Source organism: Oreochromis niloticus, linkage group LG19, assembly GCF_001858045.2.
Source record: "Oreochromis niloticus isolate F11D_XX linkage group LG19, O_niloticus_UMD_NMBU, whole genome shotgun sequence".
NCBI classification, from domain to species: Eukaryota; Metazoa; Chordata; class Actinopteri; order Cichliformes; family Cichlidae; genus Oreochromis; species Oreochromis niloticus.
Window position 1 is genome coordinate 22,617,004 of NC_031983.2, and position 23,429 is coordinate 22,640,432.

Consider the following 23,429-nt stretch of genomic DNA (forward strand, 5'->3'; position numbering starts at 1 on the left):
ATCAACTGTTCAGAGGAGACTGTGGGAATCAGACCTTTATTATCAAATAGCTGTAAAGAAACCACTAATAAGGAAAAGCAAAGAGCAGAAGAGATTTGTCTGGGCTAAGAAACACAAGGAATGGACATTAGACCAGCGGAAATCTGTGCTTTGATATGATGAGTCCAAATTTGAGATCTTTGGTTCCAGTGATACTGGTACATTGCACAAAGGGAATGGAATAATGACTAAGAAGAACTACCTCCAAAGTGTTTTTTTTGTTTTGTTTTGTTTTTTTACAACTGTAGCTGTAATTTAGCTAATGTATAGTATAAAAAACACAAAACTCCAGGATGAATGAGAAACCATGTCATAACAAATTATATTGGCGAATTCTCCCAGTTTGAAGATGTGGTAGAGCACAGAGAGGCAGACACAACTAACAACAAATGATCATTTATTGAGATTATAGGTGGAAAAGTTCAGCTATCTCCACAACACTAATGTTTTAATGTACCAGTAAAATAGTGTTAAAGTGAGGTGGCTCACGCAGTATTTTGTCACTAATTATTTTTTACATATTACAAACTTACTGCCTGTATCCTGCGTTGTTCATCAGATGCCACCGGAGGGCGACAGAAACGCCTAAACAACAAACACATGTTTATGTTTACCCCCAGCTGTTTCTCCATTGATCAAACAGATCTCACTGCTGTGAGCTGAGCAACTCTGAGTAAGATATCCCGCATGCGCTTTCTCACACTTCACTGTTACCTCACACAGATAGGCACAGAGACAGACACACACTCTTTTTTCCCTCTTACGTGTGTGTTTGTGTGGCTCTGTGGGGAGAAAGTCAGTCACAAAAGAAAGCACTCAAACAGTGAGCGCACGCGGTCGACCTCCACCTCCGTTTGTTCCCTTTCATGGCTGATCTTTGAACCTCGTTAACTCCACACAGATCACTCAGAGCACAGCAGCGGAAATTGTACCTCTATAATAATTTAGGCAACTGGATAAAACCCCCTCCGATATCTCCGACCCTGGAATGGATCTGCCTCTGCGCTGCGTGCGGTTTCCACGGACAGCGTAATTCTTATTTCCTGGAGGATCAGTGAAATGCTTAGAGTAAAGCAGAAGTAAAAAAAGAAAAAAAAAAAAAAAAAAATCAAAATAGTTTATGTTCACTTGAAGAAACTACATCGTTTAAAGGTAGAAAATGTTGAACCTCATATTTTTTCTAACGTGCGTCTTCGCTTTTATTACAACTTCCCAGCGTGTGCGTGGGAATGTCACTGATGGAGACGCGTTTTTGGAGAATATTATTCACTATTATGGTGAAAATCATTCCATCACAACAACGAATCTTGAAGATTTACTGCTGTTGATCTCAGCCAGACGATCTGACTTGATAAGTAAAGGAAATCCACTGGAAGAGCAAGAGGTACAAATATATTCTATTTACTATGTACTCCAGTTTTTATTATTTAAACTTACTGATAATTAAAGTTACTTACGATCAAGCATGTTTGTCTGGGAGTTAAAACCATACACAGTTTGACCTTCCATGTAATAAATGCTTGAAATATTGTAATATATGACTGTCCTGTTATCTTTCTTGTAGTGTAATTACTAATTTCTTACCCCAAAATATGCAATTAAAGAACATTTTATTCTTAATTTTATTATTTTTATTTGTATTTATTTATGTATTTATTTTACATTTTTACTCAGTTCCTCAAAGTTTCTCCATTTGCCATATGGTATCATTTCTGCCTCTAGAAAGACTCTAAAATGACCTTAAACTTACATTACTGAGTAGAATTGTCTTCAAATATTACTTTACTGCATGTCTCTCCTGCCACCAATAATGAAACTTTTAATTACACAACATATCTAAATACATGGATTACAAAGGGCTTCAGAAAAGAAGCTGGTAAATGAATATTTAAATGCATGAAAACTATGTTTAATAACATCTTTCTGTCCCTCAGTGTCTCTCTGCAAAGCAGATCTTATCCGGGTTTGGCTACAACAATGTCAGTCAGCTGACTGTGGAACATCTGGAGAAGATCTGCCCTGCTGTGTTGACCCAGGTGCTGCTGCCCTCCTGCCCCTACATTTCCCCCGAGGAACGACATATCGACTACTCTGGTGAGCTGAATCATCCCAACGTGTCTATTTGTCAAGACCTCTGTAACTCCAATAATTTGCTGGGGTTTGCTTGTTTCCTTCAATTGGGTCAAGAAATGAATGAAAAATTTTGTGGACAGTCCCGTTTATGGTGGCTGATTCTTAAAGCTGACTTGGATGGGAGGCTTTTCTCACACTGACCCTGAAAAAGAAGATGTGGGATGTTCTTGATTCTGACTGCCTAGAGAAGGTTTGAGAATGGTAATAATAATTTATTGTCCTGCTGGACAGTGCAGACGAAGAACGTTGTAGTTGTGAAACTATAAAGCGCCACATTGTCGGACTCACGGAGCCACTGACCTCGCAGATATCAGACGTATCAACAGTGCTGCTCGGTGCTGTTGACACAGTTAGAGCCAACTGTGCCTGTTGTTCAGCACGTTGTTCCCGAATCATGCTGTTTCCTCCGCTGGCCTGAGAAGAACTTCTCTCAGACAAATAAATAGTAACAGTATGTTTTTAAATCTCGAAATAAAAGAGGCCTGGCACTGACAATAAGAAAATCTATTCATCATTAGATTATATTAGTATATTAAATAATTTGTTCCCACGTGAAAAAAATTGCCTTACATCTTCATATTTAAGTAAATAGCATTATTGCTGGTCTAATAACAATGTCTGACACATTTATTGACGTTCTTTTGAAAAACTGGCAATTCTAAACAACAACAATAAAACACACATCTCAGCAGACTATCTAGCTTTACGGGGTTGCAAAAGCATTTAAGAAGGCATATTTATTCCTGCAGGTGAGGTTGGTTAGTTGGGGTATAGTACTGCAGTGTTTCACAGGTATTTGCCTGCACATTCCAGGATCTCATCACAATGCCTTGCCCCATTGTTGTAGGTATGTTGGAGGTATGAAGGCTGCATTTTAAGAGTCTAGAAAGAAGAAAAAAACTTGAATTTTTGAGAACTTTTTATTTTCGTTTTGTGCCGTGACAGTGTGGGGTTATGGGTTTCTGGCCGTCACTGTGATCAACCTGGCATCCCTGCTTGGTCTCCTGCTGATCCCGTTCATCAAGAAGCCTTATTTCCCCAAAGTGCTGACCTACTTCATTGGTCTGGCCATCGGGACGCTTTTCTCTAATGCTGTACTTCAGCTCATACCAGAGGTTTGTAAATGAATGAGTGAGTAAAATTAAGCTTGCCATTGTTTTGTGGCAGATGTTTAATTGTTTTATAGATCACTATGAATGCCCACCCACACACACACACTGGAAGTCTTTTCTACACCACTGACATTCTCCTTTTCTTCCATAGGCCCTGGGGTTTGATCCTAAAAAGGATGACTATGCAACAAATGCAGCTGCAATATTCGGAGGGTTTTACCTCCTGTTCTTTGTGGAAAAGATGCTGAAATTATGCCTCCGGATGGACCACGAGGTAAGATAACAGTGCAGGGAGTTTCTCAGGGTCAAAGCACTATAATGTTGTCATTCCCTCCTGTTTTACATCTGACATTGAGTATGTCTGTTTTATTGGGTAATTTGATCACTCTAATAACCCTTCAAGGTAGTCATGTGTACATAAATCATTTCTTATCAGAAATGACACACGAGATATTGAAGTTCACAGCAATTAGGTGCATGTATAGTTTGGACAGTGACACAGTTTCTGCAGTATGTGCACATTACAGTGACTAGACTGACTGTTTCAAAATACACTATGATGATGTAGTGAGACAAAGCTGCAAAATAAAAAATGTGTCATTGTCTCATTATTCATGGATCTAACTGCATGCTGACCTTATTATTTGAAACCCGGCCCATGTTTAGCGTGAGTAGTCGTATATTTAGGTCACATTTAGAGCAAAAGTCCAACACTGAAATCTTTATCTTTGGGGTCATCCACACGTGATCACTCAAAGAGTGCTCAAAGAGCAGTCCAAAAGTTGTACACAAGGAGAAAAGATATGGAAAATAACAAAACGGTAGTATTCTAAATCGAAACTAGAAGAAAAAGAAAACATGAGGAAAACCACCAAAACCATAAATCATGACACAGATAACAAGTAAACGCCTAAAATAGCCTAAAAGTGACGAGTTTTTAAGTTCCTGAAGTGGAAAAGGCTTCTTTAACCTGAATTTGATGTCTGTCTTTTTAGCACGGCCACAGCCACTTCACACTTTCAGAGACACCTCAAGAAAACTCGATCCACAACGGAGACGTACTGGCAAAAAAGGACTCCATCATTTTAACCGGCATCACCACCGTCGCTACAGACAAGAGCAGCCCAATCCTAGATACGAATGTGGAAACTTCTCAGGTAACATTTGACACGTGATTGCTCTTTAACAGGAGAATAAACTGCACAGGTTTGGAAGCCAACAGGTATCAGCTCTAGGTCACATCAACCTATGGAACAATCAATTTTATAATCAAAGACATTTTATCTAGTCAAGAGTAGCTCAAATGTTTTTTATCAGCTTATGATAAGCTTGTCAAACTACTGAACCTCCGTTGAAATTTTATCTACAGTATGTGTAATTGATAGAGACTTGCTGTCCAGCAAATTTTGCTATAAAAGACACACCTCACAGGAAGCAATCATGATCTATAAATGCTGTTAGGATGTGTGATATGCATAAATTGAAAAGGTAGGCAATATTTAAAAATATTTATTAAGCAGGAAGCGATAGCTCAGACATTTCGTTTTTTTCCTGGAGCCGTTTATTGAGCTGTTTTCAGGCTGATTGGCGCTTCTGTTAATATTTAACGACATTTCTTGTGTCATACGGAGGAATGCATTTTTTGAAAGGATCAAAATGCCGAGCAAACAGACTTGCTGATGACAAGGAGGGACCGAGCAGCGAAACTAAGCTTCAGGTCTTTCCCCTCGGTCTAAACGCTGGAATTGTCTAAGGAGCACAAAGACTCCTTGTGTGCCCACAGCTAGTAAAAGGGGTTTATTGTTACTGCAGAATATCTTTAATCAAATCCCAAAGGCGCTGTTTGTGTCCGCATGTTCTCAGGTTTCCTATTAACAGCACGCGTGCCATTATATGTGTAAGCGAGGAGTTGTGTTAGTAATGCAGTGCATCCACTTAGAGAAAATATTTCCTGTTTTCAATTAATCAGTATCACTCTGTGGGTTAAAGATGAAGATGCTTTCATGATTAAAGCCTTTAGTAGCATCTTTATTTTCTTGTTATTTTTGGACATTCTAGCTGCATGACTCTTTCTGTGACTGTGTACCTATTGCTTGGTCCAACCTTGAGATCCAGCTATTAATAGGACTGCTGATAAATTTCTTAGAAAAACACATTCGTTCAGCGTCACCACATGTCCTGTGGTAAATGTCAAAACAACTGGATGAAATCATTTAATATCAAGATTTGTGTGTAGCCTTTACAGTGGATTGCAACAACATTGGCATTACCACCATAATTTAGTCAGAATTTAACATTCCAAACTAAGATGTCAAACTATTAACACTTAGTTTAAAGGTACTTTTTATAATTATCCGAAACATTCACCAGCAGGGGGCAGCATTTTCCTGGTGGGTGTGTTTAGTCTTTGATATGACTTTACAGCTATCCTCATTTCCTCAGAAGACTATGGCAGGCTTATAAATAATAATAGTAAGTTGTTAATGACTTGCCTCAACCCAGTGTACCTGATTAAATGATTATCAGCCAATGTGATCGTCTCTATAAGAGCAGAGATTTTGCTGGCTTTCTGGAGCGTGGAGCACGATGCCAAGAATGAAAGACAACAGCAATGATCTTAGAGTTGCAACTGCTGTTGTTCATTAATCTAGGAAGGGTTATAAGGCAACTTCCAAACAATTAAACATTATTCACAAATGGAAAACATGTGGACAGCTGCCAGTGTTCCCAGGAGTGAACGTATCAGCAAACTGACCCAAAGATTAGACCGTGCAATGCTGAGAGAAACTGCAATTATTTTTTTTTAAAAAAAAGCTGCATCTCAGGGTTTCAGTTAGCATGTTAAATGTTACAAAAACACTGACGAAATGTTGCCAAGAGAAAGGGTCTTCTTTCTAAAACCACATGGCAGCATGGCTTAGCTTTGCAAAGTTACATCTGAACAAACCAGAACTTCTTGAAAGAAGAGTCGAATGTGAGACCATCTGTCCAAGAGCTAAAGCTTGGCTGAAATCGGGCTTGCACTAGAACAGGGACAGCAGCAGATTTACAACACAATGGCTGATAAAGAAAAGACTTAAAGTGTTTCAATGACCCAGCCAAAGTCCAGACCTCAACCTCACTGACACGGTCGGTCTTTAAAAGAGCTTTGAACAAAAATTTGCCTGCACACCTCAATGAAATGAAGCAATCTGGTAACGAACAGTGGGTCAAAATTCCTGCACGATCACACTGATTGATAACGTCAAATAGAAAACACATTATTTCAAGTTAGGACTGCACACTGCTTCTGCATTTGACACGGTGTTGTTGTGTTCTTGTTCATGTGAGGTTCTATTTATCTGATCCTGTTAGAGACAAGATCATTTTTATTATGTCATGATAATATAAAACCTTAGAATTGAAAGAGGATGTACTTTCCTCTCACCGTGAAAGTATGTGATGTAGCTACATGTTGTCTTTCACACTCACTATCAAAACACAATCAAGCATTAGTCGTAGCCATGTATGTGTAACTTGTCCCGCCGCTCTTCCAGGATGCCGAGATGCCTGATGTCATGTGCCGCTGGTTGCGGGGCCAGCGCATCCGCAACATCAAGACTGTGGCGTGGATGATAACTCTAAGTGACGCACTCCATAACTTCATAGATGGCCTGGCTATCGGCGCTTCCTTCACAGTGTCTGTCTTGGCAGGGTTCAGTACATCCACTGCCATCGTGTGCGAGGAGTTTCCCCATGAGCTGGGTGAGTAGCGGAAAATCAGTTTCAGCCCACTCATGAGTCATTCCAAACTCTGCGGTGCAGCCAAACTTTGCATTGAATGTGCCTGTACATCCTGTATCTATGAGCATGTAGAGACAAGCTGCAGAAGTGCCCCAGAAAAATACATGTTCTTAGAAATAATGGAAAAAATGACTTGCAACTGAAAAACTTCAGAAAAGAAATGAGTGGAAGGAACATGTATATATTTACAGTTAGGGTTAAAACTTGCTTTCTGAGTATAAAAATGAAAATAAATCTTTTCATGAAATATACTGTAGTTGCTTTAAAGGGGGAAATGTGACTAACAGACAAGACAGAAAAAAATGTTGCTTTAAATATAATGTTCAATCCGCTTGTGTAAAAGAGCTATTTTTTCCTCTCAAGGTGACTTCGTCATCCTGCTGAATGCTGGAATGAGCATCCCGCAAGCCATTTTCTTCAACCTGTTATCAGCCGTGTCGTGTTACATCGGCCTTGTGTTTGGCATCCTGCTCGGCAGCAACTTTGCCCCCAATGCGATCTTTGCCATTGCAGGAGGAATGTTTCTGTATATCGCTCTGGCGGACATGGTGAGTTGAGTTCTCTTGATAGCAGATACAAAAAAAGCAGAACCAACATTTATTTAGTCAGTCGCTTGACTTCCCCAACATGTTTGAGGCTTCCACTCTTCTAAATTACTGATGGGTTTGATGGTTGTCTGCGTGTAGCTTTTTATGATCATTCAGCCTGTTGTCTTTGTTTTACAACGCACAACTTTGCTGTTTAAAATCACTCATGTTGCATTATCAGTTTTATTCCTAGGAAAAGTTGTGTGCTATCTGTGTGAAGCCTCTGATACCTGTAAACTCTGTGTACACTGTACACGTCCTGTTCAAACACTCTGTGACCAAAATGGAGCATTAAGACAAACATTTCATGTGAATTAAAAGTAGAGAACATATTGGACCTATCTTTAGCAGATACTGGAGAGACTGTCAGCTGTGAACAGTTTGATAAAAAATTCAGTGTGCCAGCTTATATAATACGATAATATATGTCAGTTACACTCTGTGGCCACTATGTTAGGTACAGCTGTTCAGCTGCACGTTAACATCACGTCGAAGCAACTTTATTCATTTAGGATCGAGAAAGGACTGCTGAAGTTTAAACCCAGCATCTGAATGGTGGATTAAATTACTTTTGATGGTATGAGTTTTGCAGAAGGTGCTGATTTACTAGGATTTTCCTCCACAACGATCTCCAGCATTTAAAATAAAATACCTTGTTGATATCAGAAATCAGAGGAGATTGCTAAGAGTCCTTCAAGCTGATAGGAAGGTGGCAGTAATTCAAACAACCACTCATTCCAACCAAGGTATGCAGAAGAGCATCTCTGATAGTCTTTAGAAACAAAAGGCAATACGAGGCATCACTTCTGTCAGCTCAGAACAGGAAACTGAGGCTGCATTTGGCATGGGCTCACCAATATTAAACAACAGAGGAGAGAAACAAATGATCTGGTTTGATGAGCATGTCAACAACTTGAAAACAGTTAGCGAGGTTGTGCACATATACAACTTAAAAACATGGGTAGATCCTGCCTTGTATAAATGGTTTATAATTTTGATGTGGGAGATCATTTCTTGACACACTCTGGACTCTTTAGTACCAAGTGAGCATTGTTTAAACATGGCAGACTACTATTGCTGACAATGTCCACCCCTTCATGATCACATTGTGTCCCTCTTATGATGACTTCCACCAGCAGGATAATGCACCATGTCCCAAAGCTCAGATCATCTGAAACTAGTTTCTTGATCATAACAGTGAGTTCTTTGTACTCAAATGTGCTCCACAGTCAGAGCTCAATCTAGCAGAACACTTTTAGGATGTGGTGGAATGGGAGATTCACATTATTGATGTACAGCTGTACAGATGTACAGCTACAACTGTGTGATACTGTTATGTCAATATGCACCATAATTTATGAGGAATGTGTCCAGCAACTTGTTGAATCTATGCCAGCTTTTCTGAAGGAAAAAGAGGGTCCAAACTGGTACTAACACCTAATACCTAATAAAGTGGCCAGCAATTTTATATAGCAGTATCCTGGTAATATTCAAGTGTAGGTTTAAAATCAAGTCAAAAATACATATTTAATTAAAAGGTTCAGAAATGTGCATGGCACCAAATAACCTTATATTTTCCTGTATTTCTGTAAGCTGTCAGTGCCTTTTCTACCTTTTAAGTTTGGTCATTTAAGGCCAGTGACATAAAAATATTAACTCCAGTATTCGGTATTATAAGTACAATGTGATGTGTGAAGAACTTTGTTTTTGTTCCTGTTTTGTTAATCAACTCAAACCTTCAGCTGTTTTATGTAAAGGAATGTATTTAGGAAGGAAAATTTATTTAGTTTTAGTTTTGGTCTTTTAATTGAATTTGTTAACAATGAGAAAACTTCCCTTGTTTCATATGAACCACATGAGAACAATATAACTGTAGCCAGACAAACCTGAACATTCACACTTCTTCTTTTTATTTTGTTGCTTCCCAAATCTAAACCTCAACTTTGCTAATTGCTATTCCTCATTTCAGTTCCCAGAGATGGACAGCATTGCACGGGAACAAAATAAAACTTCTACGAAGATCATTTTCTTCCTGATCCAAAATGCAGGGCTGCTAACCGGGTTTACCATCATACTTCTGATCACCATGTTCGCAGGAGAGATCAACCTGGGCTAGAGGACACAGACACAAGCTGGAAATAAAAATAGAATTGAGCTGCTTCTGTTTCTGCTCACAGCTCACAGAGCTGGACTGCAAAGTAAATTTAAAGTGAAATCCTGATGTTAAAAGTTAAAACAATACTTTTCTACCTTTGTACAATCAATATAGTGGAAGTGTTTACTCCATAAAAAGGGAATACCTTTACATCGCCATGTATGAAATCTAGTTAAATATATTTTAAGGAGACAATAAATTATTTTTTCAGTCTTCATGTATTGTGAACTATTTTATTTTTTAACCTTTTCGGTGCTACACTGTAAACCAACAGTTTTGTTTCCCTTTTGTGGCAGGAAAATGAAAATGTTTGACCTCTCTGAGCTTTTCCAGGTTGTGAAGCTGCGGCTGTATTTCAAACGTGCAGATTTCTTTTCGCTGCCCTTTTTCGTTCAGGGATTTAACTGAATGATAATTACACCAAGACTGAACTGTGATTGATATAGCAACTCTTTTAATACAGCAATTAATGTAGCACAATATAATCTAGTTATTATGCTCCACTGGACAAAGACATATAACAAAAAAGCTTATTGGAACATGTTTTTCTTACTTTTTTATGAGCTCTCTTCATTATCCTCAAGGTGACCTGACAATGGAGTGATTAGGACACATAAGACATGGGAGCTAATGCCTTCAGTGGTGGTTCCTGTTTAACTGGGCTGTCTGCTCCCCTATCCATCCTCTAAATACCCTCATTTCCCATCTCTCTTCACTGTCTTTGTTAAATAAAGCATTCAAATATTTTCAGAAATGAAATAAAAAGTGATTATCCTAATATGTGTGACACTTTAAAAAAATAAATTACTTTGCAACGAAAATTTTTAAAAATGGTTTCTATAGGCTACAGACTATGAAATGATGAAATGTACAAAAAATGCTGATTACATAAGTATATGTGTATCTGAAGATATAAACAGTGATTGACTCATTGACTTCATGATTAACTCATGAAGGTGAGTCTTCAAAATAATACTCTTGAGCAGTAACATTTATGTGCAGTGTACTTCTGAATCTGCAGTACAACTTAGACATGACAGAGAAGGATAGGGATACTATTTATCTTGTAATGTAGTGAAGTTGTTTGGAAAAGTAGCAGGAAACCTAGCAGTGCACCACTGCAAAACTGTGATATTACAATGATATTACAAGTAAAGATTTAAACTTTACCCAACATTATAATAAGGTTAAAAGAGAAATCCACTGGCCAATCCGTGTTAATCAGGAAGCAATGCGTGTTGCGTTCATGCTTGTCATACAGGAGAAATACACTTTGATGCAGTCATATAGGTGTAACCCGACAGTTATGGTGTCCCACTTTAGGGAAAATATCTCCAAAAAGGCTGCAGTAACAGCCAAAAACAGTAACAATAAAAATACAACGTATTAATATCAACCCTAAAAAACGTTCACGCCAGCTTTCCTGGTTCTTCCGATGATCCCTGAATGCAGCACGGTAGACGTGAGGAAGTAGTTTAGGAGCCAAACGAAATGAGGGGGTTTTGACTTAGGGAAACAGAATTTAAACTCCACTTTCAAGGACTGGCATAAAACAGGTAGGTCGCATTTATTTTGTGGTTTTTGTGAGTCAGAAAGTATCAGAGCGAACTGCAGTCAAATCCTCAGCGCCTTTGTGAGGTTAGCACTGATGCTAGCTTCTGTTGGCTAATCTGGATTGTTCATTCACCTTTTCTGAAAGGACACGACGAGTTTATTATGTGAACGTGTGTCCCGTCTTGTCAAATAGCGGAGAGTTAGCATTACTAAAGCTGATTTCGGTTTTGGGCTAACTCATGTGATGTGCCTTCAGGTGTGTTTAACGGACATTTCGATCAGAGATGAAACTGTTTTATTTTTAAAATAGCTTCCAACTCCAGCCACACCGTGTTTGTTTATTTATGTTTACACTGTTTATTCTGATGCATACTTTACGAGTCACTTAAGTCCGCAGGGTTTTCTTAATCTTTGTGATGGTCGACATTTTCGCTTATATTTGTAAACAGACTGCAGTCAACAGGATTTATAAAGGGGTTGCATATGAAATAAAGAAGAGACCTGTTCTATAAGTGTCTTAATGACTCTGTTATTGTACTCACATTACAATAAATCACGCCATACGACGGAGGGTTTCATTATTATTAACATTTATTTTGAGAATAAAGTCAAAATGTGGAGATTACATTTGTTGTTTCAAGTGCCACGACTGTTTTACCCTGTACAATATGCCTTGTGCAGAAGAGTTAGTGAAACAACGTGATCAGCTGTGTCTTAAAAAAAAGGAAACGGAACAGGTCATTTGCATCACGGGTGTGCAACCGATAAATCAGCTGTGTGATTCTGTCGTGTCATCATGGACCAAAGAAGAAGAATTAAGGCAATTCTAAAGGCAAAAGGGTGTCTAACCCGATACTAGAAAGGTGTACCTAATAAAGCGGATGTTGAGTGTATTATCTCACTGGAAATATATTGGTGTCTGTATTTTTAGGTTATAATTTCTGCAAAGAAGATATATATTTATATAAATGAAATTGCATTCAAGTGTTGATGTTTAGATGTCTTTACTACCACTAATTACTACAGAAAATGATTGTTTTCGCCTGAGATAAAGAAAGCTTTTGTCAGAGTGTAAAAGGTGATTGTGTGTTGCTGATTTGTTTGATCCCTGCTTGTATTTTGACATCTCTCATGTCTTTACCTCTGTGATTGAAAAGCTGAACGAGCCATGGACAACATTCAGATCCGGAAGTTTCAGGATGAAGATGCTGATGTTGTGAAGGAGCTCTTCACCTTGGGGATGAGTGAGCATGTGCCTTCATCCTTTGTGCACGTTCTGAAGCAGCCAGTAACCCAGATGGTCCTCATGTGCATGTTCTGCGCTCTCGTGACCAGCTCCAAGTCATTCCTGCTTCCCATCTTGGCCGTCACCTTCTGCCTGGCTGGAGCCCGGCAGATGGTCGTCTACATGTTCAACAAATACATCGAAACCTCGCTCAGAAAGGACCTCAACAACATCAGTGAGACCTACCTGAAAGGGAAAGACTCGTGCTTTTGGGTGGCTGATAGCGATGGCCGGGTAGTGGGTTCGGTGGCTTGTCTCCCTGCTGAGAACGCTCCTGGTTGCTTGGAGCTGAAACGCATGTCGGTCCGCCGCAGTCACCGCGGGATGGGCATTGCAAAGGCTCTGTGTCGAACAGTGGCTGAATTTACTCGCGACAGGGGTTACGGAGCTGTAATACTGCAGACCTCTGTGGTGCAGACAGATGCTCAGAAGCTGTACGAGCACATGGGCTACAAAAAGATAAGAGAGTTTGTCGTTCCAGAGTTTCTTGCCAAAATCCTAAACTTCACCCTGTTTGAGTACAGACTTGATTTACAGCAGGACTGAAGAATGGACTGAATCAGATATAAACACTGAAAACCATTTCAGGGCAGCAGTACAACACATTTATCTAGTTCCTCCACTCTGTGTTTTCCCAGCATGTATTTGATTGAGGCAGAAACACTCTGGACAGGTCGGGCACGGGTGGGTGAGGTGGGGATGTGTTTACTCAACACTTGTAGAGCTGGTCCAGTTGTGTTTTCTCCTGTTTCAAACACACACAAGATCGTTACTGTTTTTTTGGGTGAAATAGTTGGTTCCACAAAATATTAAAGTAGAAAAACTCAGCTTTTGTTAAGGGTTTTATGTTGATTTGTCATTTTATTTAACTTCTACATGATTTTAACAATAAATGTATACATCTGAACACAAAAGCTGTGATCAGTTTTGCAGTGTTATTTCAAATCTGTTGTTTTTGCTCAGTTTGTGATGCACTGATCCAATACAGAAGCTCACTAGAGCCCCTTTTAGTAACTTGGCCACAACAATCTCTGGTGTCATTAAAATATTCGTAATAGTTCGGTTATAAATTTCTCTGACTGTACTTTTCTGTGTTCATAATTCTATTAATTTTGACAAGATCTTTAACATCACCAGATGTTAGCCAGCTCCAAACAATGAGAGAGCCTCCACTGTGTTTAACAAATGGCTCTACACTCTCACTGTTGCACGTCTCTCCTTACCTCCTCCATATATGTATTGAAGAAACATTTTCAAATTTGGAATAATCTCTTCATCACCTCCATCGACCTGTTACAACTGATTTTCAGTGCAGTTCTTGTATCATTTGCCATACTTTATCCTTGACAGCCACTTTTCCACTGGTCAGGTACAAAGACTGGACTGAAAATACATGAAAAAGTAGTCAATGCCGACAGAAAACTTTAAAAGAGCTCAAGGCCCTCTTAAAAATGTTAAGATAGTCTGGCTGCTTGGAGTAAAATATAGATAAGTGAGGGGTAGCTTAGGACTTTTGCACAGTGCATGCACTACTTCTGTTTTATCCAGAAATACACTCATATATGTACAAATCACTTAATACCTCTATGCACGGAAAACTACCTGAAGTCATCTTTATTTCTATGGTCCTCTGAGCAGAGTGTTGAGACTATAGACTGTACTGCTGGAGGCCCAAAAAGGAAGCTGACAGCTGTTCAGCCCAACAGTGTCTACTGTGAGCCAGGGGGAGGTTGTGGCTGCAGGGTGAAGAACCCAAACAGATATTTTGGGTCACTGCTTTGGTTTAGGTTTATTTTACATGCTATTTGCCTCGCTGTAAATCACTACCACCTCAGTGATGCTCGCCTGTGTCAGGCAACATATTCCTTAAAAGTAATTAAAGCTGTGAAGAGTATTTTTGTTTCATTTACAATTTATACTTAAATTGTGATATAAGGTACTTTTGTACTTGCCTGTAATCAGGAAATAAGTACAAAATAATGCCATGATAAATAGCACAAAAAATGACAGAAAAAGGCAAAATTTAAATTAAAAAGTTATTTCATTTTTTTTTTTGTTGATATAGCCTCAGTCTGTATGTGTTTAAACCGTGTCATCTTTGTGCTGCTGAGCTCGTTCAAATACTTAAGTTTTCATCGGGCCCCTGAGTTTGTGTCAGGCGGGCTGAGTCAGGCAGCAGCTCGGCCACCTCGAAGTGGATGTGTCCGGCCAGACCTCCATGGATGGATGTAGCCTGTCAGGGACGAAGCGGAGCGGTTAGCCGGATATTTTGACGTAAACAGGTAGGTTTTAGTGCATATTTATCATCTGACCGTCGGGGTTTTAACTCAGAATACACACACACACCTGTCTTGAACTATAAGCTTGTGTATTTTCTTAATATTATCTCTTGGATATTATTATTTTATTCATTTATTGAAATTGCCAAACGAAGCTAACGAACGCTGCTGCTAGCAGCTGATCAGGGAGTGTCTGCCTGACAGCTGACAGCACCAAATGTGAGCGTTAAAATTAAGGTTTAGTATTAGTTACAGCTGTTAAAATTAAATGTTCTCACATTAAAACGACTAATAATGAAGAACATGGCAAGTGTAATGAGCCTTGCTTGCGATTAAGGCGGCTGTGTCGATATCCAATCCTAAAGGGATGATTATTCTCGGTTAAATTAAATAATCTTCTAATCCGGATTGTTTTTCTTAATTTGTCATCCAGTTTGGTTAATCTGTCGGGAGAAAATGTCCCGTAGGGCTTCAGCCACACCCATGCTGTGATTTATTATGATTACCAGCAGAAGCAATACGCAGAAATGTATATAGTTATTATTTTAATGTGTATTAGTATCTTAATTCTTTCCCAGTAATACATGTATAAATAAGATATCATTGTATGTCCCGATTATTGCAGCAGAATTTTAGCCTTCAGTAGATTTTATACACACTAGATGGCACCAGATTACATATGTACACATATGGTACAAACTATAGACATGCACACTATAAACATTTTATACCAGTTTATACTAAGGGTGCTTTGTGTTTTATGCACTAAAATCCCAATTGAATGCATACAGCGATGAAGTGCTGACTTTACACAACTATTCAACTGATGACCTACTTTTCTTATATGCATTGCTCAGTGATGAGACCATCCTGAATATCATTAACATGCAAGCATTACAGGCTGTAATTCCCCCAGTATTCTCCAGCAATTAGACACATTTAAAAACAGTGTTTGAAAAAAGGTTTGCATAGTCACATCTGCTGTTTTAATCTCACTTCAAATAAACTTGAGTGACACTGCTCAACTACACTGATTACAATTTAAATGTATAATTCAATGACTCAAATAAGTCCATTAATTATGTTTGTTATTCACATAAAGATTAATAAACCAAGCTAAAAATAATCACAGTAACCTCAATATTTCTTGACCTAAAATGAACAAATTATTTATTACATTTATTTCAGTTAGTTTCTTTTCTTTAACGTAGTGTCTCCTTTAAAAATGGTCACCTCTAAAACTCTACCTGGATGATGCTGCAGTTTCTTTTTCAGTCGACCGTCAGCTGCTGTGTCCATATTGGCAAATTTTGTGTCATATAAGAAAAGCTTCTGCTAAATAAAAGCTGCCTTGGAGCAATAGTTATGCTCGTTTTTACCTTGTTGAGTGATATCGATTTGTTCCTCCCGGACAGACAGACTGAGGTGCAGCGTGGCTGTAATTTTCCTGCTTAAAATCCCAGTGTGTCACCTCTGTTCCTGCGTCCTTCCCGTTCGCTGGTCTGAGTGGGCTCAAAGCAGCAGCACCGCCTCTTTCTCAGTTTCTCTTCCATCACCCTCATCTTCTATAAGGAGGACGAGCTTTGAATTAGGCTGTCTGCTAGTCTTTAGAGAGATAAGAGGCTCCCCTTCTCTATTTCTTCCCACAAATGCCCAACACCCCCTTTTTTTGGTTCTGCCTCCATCATTTGCATAAAAGGGTGCAAAGACACTGCAGAGGTTTGTTTTGTGTCCCTAAACATCCCCAGCTACCCCCAGCTGAAATATTAGTCTGTGGATTGCATACATGGCTGGTTTTTGTTGTTATCCTGGCCCATGCTTTGTTGCTGAAGCTTTATAAGTACTGCATTATATTGAAAGGAAAAATATTCTCCTCTCTTGAAGGCTTGGGTTCCTTTTGTTCTGCTGCTGACGTGCATAGTGTTCCAGCGTTTCTCATCAGCCTCTAAGCTGAAAGCTTTTACACAGAAACCCTGCAGCGCTTGCTTCCATTGCAAAGAGATGACAGCAGAGAAACAGAGAGGACTGGGAGTTGAAAAGCTCCAGCCATGCAGTTAGCAGATAAAAGAACTAATCCTTGCTCTGTGATGGGCCACAGTTTTAGGCTGGATCCTAATGCAACCTCTGCCGCTTTTTGCTTACAATGTGCTGTGTTATGGAGCATCACCTGGACCTTTTGTGTTCAACCACAATGAAACAGCAGTTGATTAACTTGAACTGGTTCACCTCCCACTGGATGAAAAATGCTTAGCACCTGTTTTTTCTTGACTTTTCCCCCCTCCCAGTTCTCACTCTAGCAGATGAAAGAAAGTGGAATGCTTTGTAAAAAAACAACACACCAAAAAACTGGAAATCCATTATAGGCTGCAGTGCAGTGAGAAATTAGGTTTAGTGTAATTTCAGCCTTTTTTAAATGTATTTATGACCCTGTATGTTTTTTTTCCCCATTCCCTGACTGATTAATCATAACTTGAGTCAATATTATTAATTTTTACCTTAAAAGTCTGTGTTGTCGAGGCTGAAAGTAGACTTTGATCAGTGCAGTCATGATAAGAAGTAAAAAAACAAGCCTGAACCTCTGCATCATCCTAAATAATGAGGGCATGCATGGGAATAATAGCTGTCTATTTTGAGAAGCATGTCTGCAGGCTTTAGGACCCAGCAGCACTGTCTGGGCCTAAACCACCCTCCCTCCTGCAGAAGCCAGCTTAGACACAGCACAGTGCAGTGCTGCCCCTCAGCTGATGCGCTCACAGCAGACTCAGCCTGGCTCTATTTTTTCCCCTCTTCGTATCGCTGCTGTTCGCCTTTGGCACCTTTAAACAGAGGGCTGGATTGGCAGCATCCCCATCAGAGGCTTCCTGATAGGGTGAAAAAAGCTCCCGCAGACTTTGGCTTGTGGGCAGCAGAGAGGAGGGACGGTGGAGTTTTGGGAGCTGAGGCTGTACTGTGAGCAATAGGAGAGGGATGGTGTGATTCTGCGAGGAGACAGAGAGGAAGAGGAAGACGCTCCGGCAGCATCACTGAACCCCACTCCCCTCTCCTCGACCCCCTTCTGTCTGGCTGACGCTCTCCCCAATAACACGCTCTTTCAGTCAAGACTGGCAGTTTTGAGTGGGGGGCTCGGCAACCAGGAATCATGTCACACACTAGGAGGAATACGTACACCCGGGTGAGTGGATGTATATACGCTCAAGGTAGTTGAATGAACGGTCTGAGTGGCGTTTAAGTTTGTCCTGCTCAGCGAGCCATTGTTTCTGTAAGGTTTCTTTGATTTGTTTCACTCTGTCTCCCCTCCTTGTCAATTCCTGCCTTCAATAGGAGGGTTTCTAATCCATTTCACTGCTGCATTCCTCTGTCTGAATTGTCGCCTCTTTGTTCGGCTCAAATGCCCCTCCGGGGCAATATCAACATTGCTGCTGCGATGTTGAGAGCTCATACCTTTGCTATGACTTGACTCTGACGACCTGTGAACTAGTAGGTAGGTAGTTGGCTCGCTTTTTGTTATCGGCTAAACACACAATCCATGAGCCAAGAAGACTTCCTGTTTGTCATCCGTGTCTGAGTCAGGCGACTTTGCTGTCAATGGGAGGAATGACATCAGTGTGTGATCTTACATGTCAGCTTACTAAGCAAAAATAGCTCCTAGACTGTATGGATTTTAATTTACATGGAGGCGGTCTGTGGCAACCACACATATGACAGCTCTTTGTACTTAAATAAAACATCAGGCTGACAATCAAAAGGCTGCATGCGTGTTTTTCATCTTATTTCAGCTTTAAAGTCAGTGCGAGCCTTGCGTGTGTTGTAAGAGTAGAGTGGCACTAAATAATTCAGCACGCCCTCCTTGGGTCTTCTGCCTCCAGCACATGGCAAACGGTTCTAAGCAATGACTGAAGAGCGGTGAATACATAATTACAGACTCGTTAGCTTTCAAGTTTTTCATTATGACATCAAGTGTAATCCCCTGATGGATGTTTGATTGCAGATTGTTGAGCTGTGTTGCCCTATGAAGCCATGTAGACTCCTGTTTCTCTTATGAATCTGAAGTGATTTGACGGCTTTAAATAAAAGCTCAGCTGTGACGTAGAAACTGTGGAAGCATCATTTATTGCTCATGACTAGTTAAAATGTCTCGCTCCATGTTGGTCATGAATTATAAGATGAGTTAATTAGACTTTAAACAGTTAAGGGGATCCAAGCTGCCACATAAGTGAATATCAGCAATGGCTGTCTGACTTTATATGTGAGGGGCTATGTTTGTTTATAATACAGATACATGTGCGTAACTTTCATCGAGTGCGAGGTGAGTGCTTAGTGCCTTTAAATCATTGAAACACCAACTTTATGCTTTAAATATGTTTGTCAAGCCAGGGTTTTATGACCATTAAAATTCTTGGTGTGATTGTGCAAAGCTCTCCTTGCTTTACAACATTCCAATGTATACTTTGCAAAGTTTCAGTGACCTTACATTAGAGTAAATATGGACGACGGATTGTCTAAGACCTTTAGGCATGTGGTTTAACCAGATTTTATGTTTTAATGTTTTCATGAATACTGAAACTCAAGAATAATGCACAATGTAGTGGAAACTTCATGCTTTATATGGAGCAGATGATCTGATTAGATTTTGAAGACCTAAAAGCTAACAAGTTCAAACTTATACCAAATATGTAGCATGGTAAGCCACATGTTTGAATACAGGGTTTTCCTTGAACGCATGAAGTTATACTTACACAGTGGATAATCCAGTTAACAAAATGCGTGTCTTGGTCCATAAATCACATCAATTGTTTTTTAAGCTTTTGCTATCTGAATAACAAATGGCAGTCCAGTGTACTTGTGTTGATTTCTTTTGAAGAGAGTAGACACCTGTTGCATTTTGCCTTTATTGAGGACCTTCACTGTAGACTAGACGCCACTTTAATCACCATGTAGGCCAAAGAGGACATTAACTGAGGCTCACTAAAACAGGACTGGAAAACTTGTTCAGCTGTTGTTAACTCTTTGGACATTTTTGGAGTGAGTGTGTCACAGAAAACAAGAAGTAAAGTCAAAGGTTTATGTTTAGAACTACAATTACCATAATGTACATTTGTGTTCAGAAATTTACATCGACTCATTATGGACATAAATGTCACAGGGCTTTGAATTATTTCTTTGAATTGTTCTTTTTGCAGAGGGGAATAGTTTTATTGCATACTTCTTCACTGACTTTAAAAACAAGAACTCGGTGCACAAGTTTGAATTTATTTCGGACTTTCTCTATTCCACACAGGGCAAAAAAGTTACAACCTCAAATATATACGTACACCTCCACTTTGGTTAAATGTCCCTTGGCAAGTTGCACCTTGACCAGGTGCTTTGGCTGGATTTTTGACAATGTTTCTTGGAAAAATTGGTAGAGTTCATTTAAACTGGTTGATTGTCTTTCTTTTGGGAGGGCTGTTCCAGAAACTTAATTTCAGCCTGATTTATTCATTCCAAAACCAATTTTGATGTTTGTTTGAGATGATTGTCCTGTTAAAATACTGTGTTCAAGTTTTAACCGTAGCTGTTGATTTGAGGTGAAGTTGAAGGATTTGGAGGTAGTCCTCTTCCTTCATTGTTCCATTCATTTTGTTCAGTGTACTGGTATCACTGGCAGCAGAACAGCCCCAGAGCATGATGCTACCACCACCATGCTTGACAGTTGGTACAGTGAAAACCTCACCTTTACTCTTTCAAACATACCTTTTGTCGTGACCAGATAGTGCTATCTTTGTTCTGTCTGACCATAAAACTTTTCTCCAGAATTAGTTTGATTTATTAATATGGGCAGCTACAAATTTCAATCAAGCTTAAAGGTGTTGATTTTACACAGGCCCAATGTGTAGTGGATTTGAAGCAGAGGTTTCTTTCTTGGTCGGCACAAAAGATGGCTCTTAGTCCATTGCGATGTGAAACTGGCTTCACTGTGGACAGTGACGCTGTCATGTTGTGCTGTGTGGCAGGCAGGAGATTGGAAGGTTACACTAAAGCGCAGCATTGATTGCTGGAAGAACTCTTCATGAATACAGGGAAACAAAACAAGAACTCAAAGCATTAAGCATTACCTAGGAAACCGGGGAAACTAGAAAGCTAAGCTTTGAACTGAGAACTAGAAAACTATCGTAACACAGAGGTGAAGACAGCATGGAGAGGGAACAACGTGACAACAAGTAGGGGATGACAGGGGTAATCAAGAAACGGGAGACAGAAGGGAAACAGAGCTGGGACTAATTGGGCAGGATGAACAAGGGAGCAACACAGAATACAGACAGACTTTCAAAGTGAAACAGGAAGCACAACAACTGAACTTACAGACACAGACTCAGAGACCTGATAATGACACGGTACAGAGGGAAGACAAGGACAGGGATAACTTAGATGGGGAGATGTGGGACCAGGGCAGGCACAGAGACACAGACTAGACACTAAACAGAGGGAGCACAGAAATCAAACCTAAGAACTAGCAAATCTTAACAAGAATTAATCAGAAACATAAGACATTCTTAATCAAAAACAAAAACACTGAGTCAACAGACTTAGGACCATGACAGATGCTGTTCCAGTAGTTTTCAGCTCATGGCAGGCTTGAGCCTTGGTGGTTCCTGGGTTGATCCTAACCAGTTTTCCCACAACTGAGTATAACAGTTTAGGCCTTTTTTCCAGACTTTGGCAGAGTGGTGACTCATCCAAACAACATCGGGTTCATCAGGTCAAGCAATTGTACTCATTCTTCGATCTTCACTGAGTTTGTTGGACTTTCCTACTGTGCTGACTATTGGGCAGTCCAATGAGATGCTGACAAAGCGAAACTATCAGTTCCAGTCAGTCATGATCACTAACGACAAGTTAATCGGGCTTGGCATTATCAAGTTAAAAGACACAGACCTCTTTTTTGAACCTTCAGCACCACTTGTTACCAGATTTGAGCGAGTTTATGTATATATTTAAGGCTGTATACTTTTTAACATGCATAGATTACAGTTATTCCAAAATAAACTGGATAAAAAACTTGTGCACGCAACTCTTATTTTGTTAAAGTCAGTAAAGATGTATGATGTACAATCATTCCACTCTAGAAAATGAACACTTCTAAGAAATCATTAAAAGCCCCAAATTAACATAACAGCACAGCTTCTTGCAGCAGTAGTGACAGCAGAGGATACAGGGTCTGTCGAAGAGTCTTCATGCTATAGTTGTTTTTCTGTTTTTGGTTAAACTTTCACAAAGGATTTTGTGTAGTTTAACCTTTAAGTTAAACGGCAACACATAGACGATGTGTGTTTACAGTAAGCTGAAGCAGAGAATGATATCTGCTCCCCTCTGCACTGTTCTGCTGAGTCACCATCAATTCTAGGACATTGCTCTGTAAATTGGGTTATGCAGCATTATTTGATTACAAAATATTGTAGCTGAAGCCAATTTGAAAACGTTCTTGTGTGCATTTTGTTCTTCACACATCCAAATTGCATTGTGACGTCTCAGGTGTTTGTTGCCATGGAATTACCATAAAGTTTGCCTTCTCAGCTAGAAAGAAAGAGCAGTGCTGTTCAAGCATGCACTGACATTTAGAGAGAGCAGCATCAGGATGAGGCCTGGTCCTCTGTCCCTCAAAGGTGAGCCACTGTGTACCAGCATGGTCTCATAAAACCACCTTCTGTTGTATCACCCAACCAACCCTAATCCCTGAGCTAATGAGTCTTTGCTACAGTCACACTAGGGAAAACAGTGATTGGAAACAGCAACTTGACCAAAATTACTATTGCCATATGCAATGATCTTGCAATATTGTTGCCTGTTAAGGTCGGCGACCACGCCTGTGACTACTCGCGGTCAGTTACTCTCTTCTAAGGGTCTTAGGTCCATCAGGAGTGCATGAAAATGACAATAAGAGGAGTCAGTTTGCTGTCAGTCTGCTATCAGATTAAATTGGGTCAAGTTGGTAATTATATGCAATTGTTTGTTATAATGTGATGATTAACTGTGATAAATTGGGGAAAATCACAAATATACAATTTCAAATTCATTTGAACTTTTTTTAAAAACATTTTTTTAAAGAAATTCAGAAGTTTCTGCATGACTACGACTTAACTGCGAAAGGACGCAAGTGTTTGGCAACCTTACTTTTATATAGAAATTACTGCTGTCAGCATTAATGTCGTTTAAATGACGTTAACGCCATAACCGCATTAACGCCGAAAATGTCTGTTAGCGAGTTAATACGGATTGCCCCGTGCGTGGGGCTGCACGGTGTCAACGCGTTAGCGCGGTTAGCTCGTTAACGCGTCAGCGCCGTGCAGCCCCTTGCAGCCCCACACACTGGGCGATCCGCAACGGAGATTTGCCACGTTAATACGGTTATGGCGTTAACGTCATTTAAACGAGATTAACGCTCCTTAACAGCACTAATAGAAATATAACCAGAACACAACCAGTTCAGTCATCTTGACAATCTGTTGAATGTTAAATAGCAAT

The 23,429-nt window shown here is 39.7% G+C and overlaps 2 protein-coding genes and 1 long non-coding RNA gene across 3 annotated transcripts; 2 read left to right on the plus strand and 1 right to left on the minus strand.

Moving 5' to 3' along the window:
- The first annotated feature begins 724 nt into the window (after window positions 1-724).
- slc39a8 (solute carrier family 39 member 8) lies at window positions 725-10,426 on the plus strand. Its single transcript, XM_005477485.4, has 8 exons — window positions 725-1,423; window positions 1,974-2,133; window positions 3,118-3,287; window positions 3,436-3,558; window positions 4,280-4,441; window positions 6,821-7,028; window positions 7,431-7,615; window positions 9,624-10,426. The coding sequence occupies exons 1-8, from the start codon at window positions 1,199-1,201 to the stop codon at window positions 9,768-9,770; spliced, it is 1,380 nt and encodes a 459-aa protein (XP_005477542.1). The 5' UTR covers window positions 725-1,198; the 3' UTR covers window positions 9,771-10,426.
- Window positions 10,427-11,090: 664 nt separating this feature from the next.
- On the plus strand, window positions 11,091-13,562 carry nat8 (N-acetyltransferase 8). The gene is made up of 2 exons (XM_003445451.5): window positions 11,091-11,365; window positions 12,521-13,562. The coding sequence occupies exon 2, from the start codon at window positions 12,532-12,534 to the stop codon at window positions 13,192-13,194; it is 663 nt and encodes a 220-aa protein (XP_003445499.1). The 5' UTR covers window positions 11,091-11,365; window positions 12,521-12,531; the 3' UTR covers window positions 13,195-13,562.
- Window positions 13,162-17,016, minus strand: LOC102076976 (uncharacterized). The gene is made up of 2 exons (XR_270149.4): window positions 16,307-17,016; window positions 13,162-14,881 (listed from the first exon to the last, which is right to left on the minus strand). It is a non-coding gene; the product is annotated as an uncharacterized LOC102076976 (long non-coding RNA).
- Window positions 17,017-23,429: the final 6,413 nt, after the last annotated feature.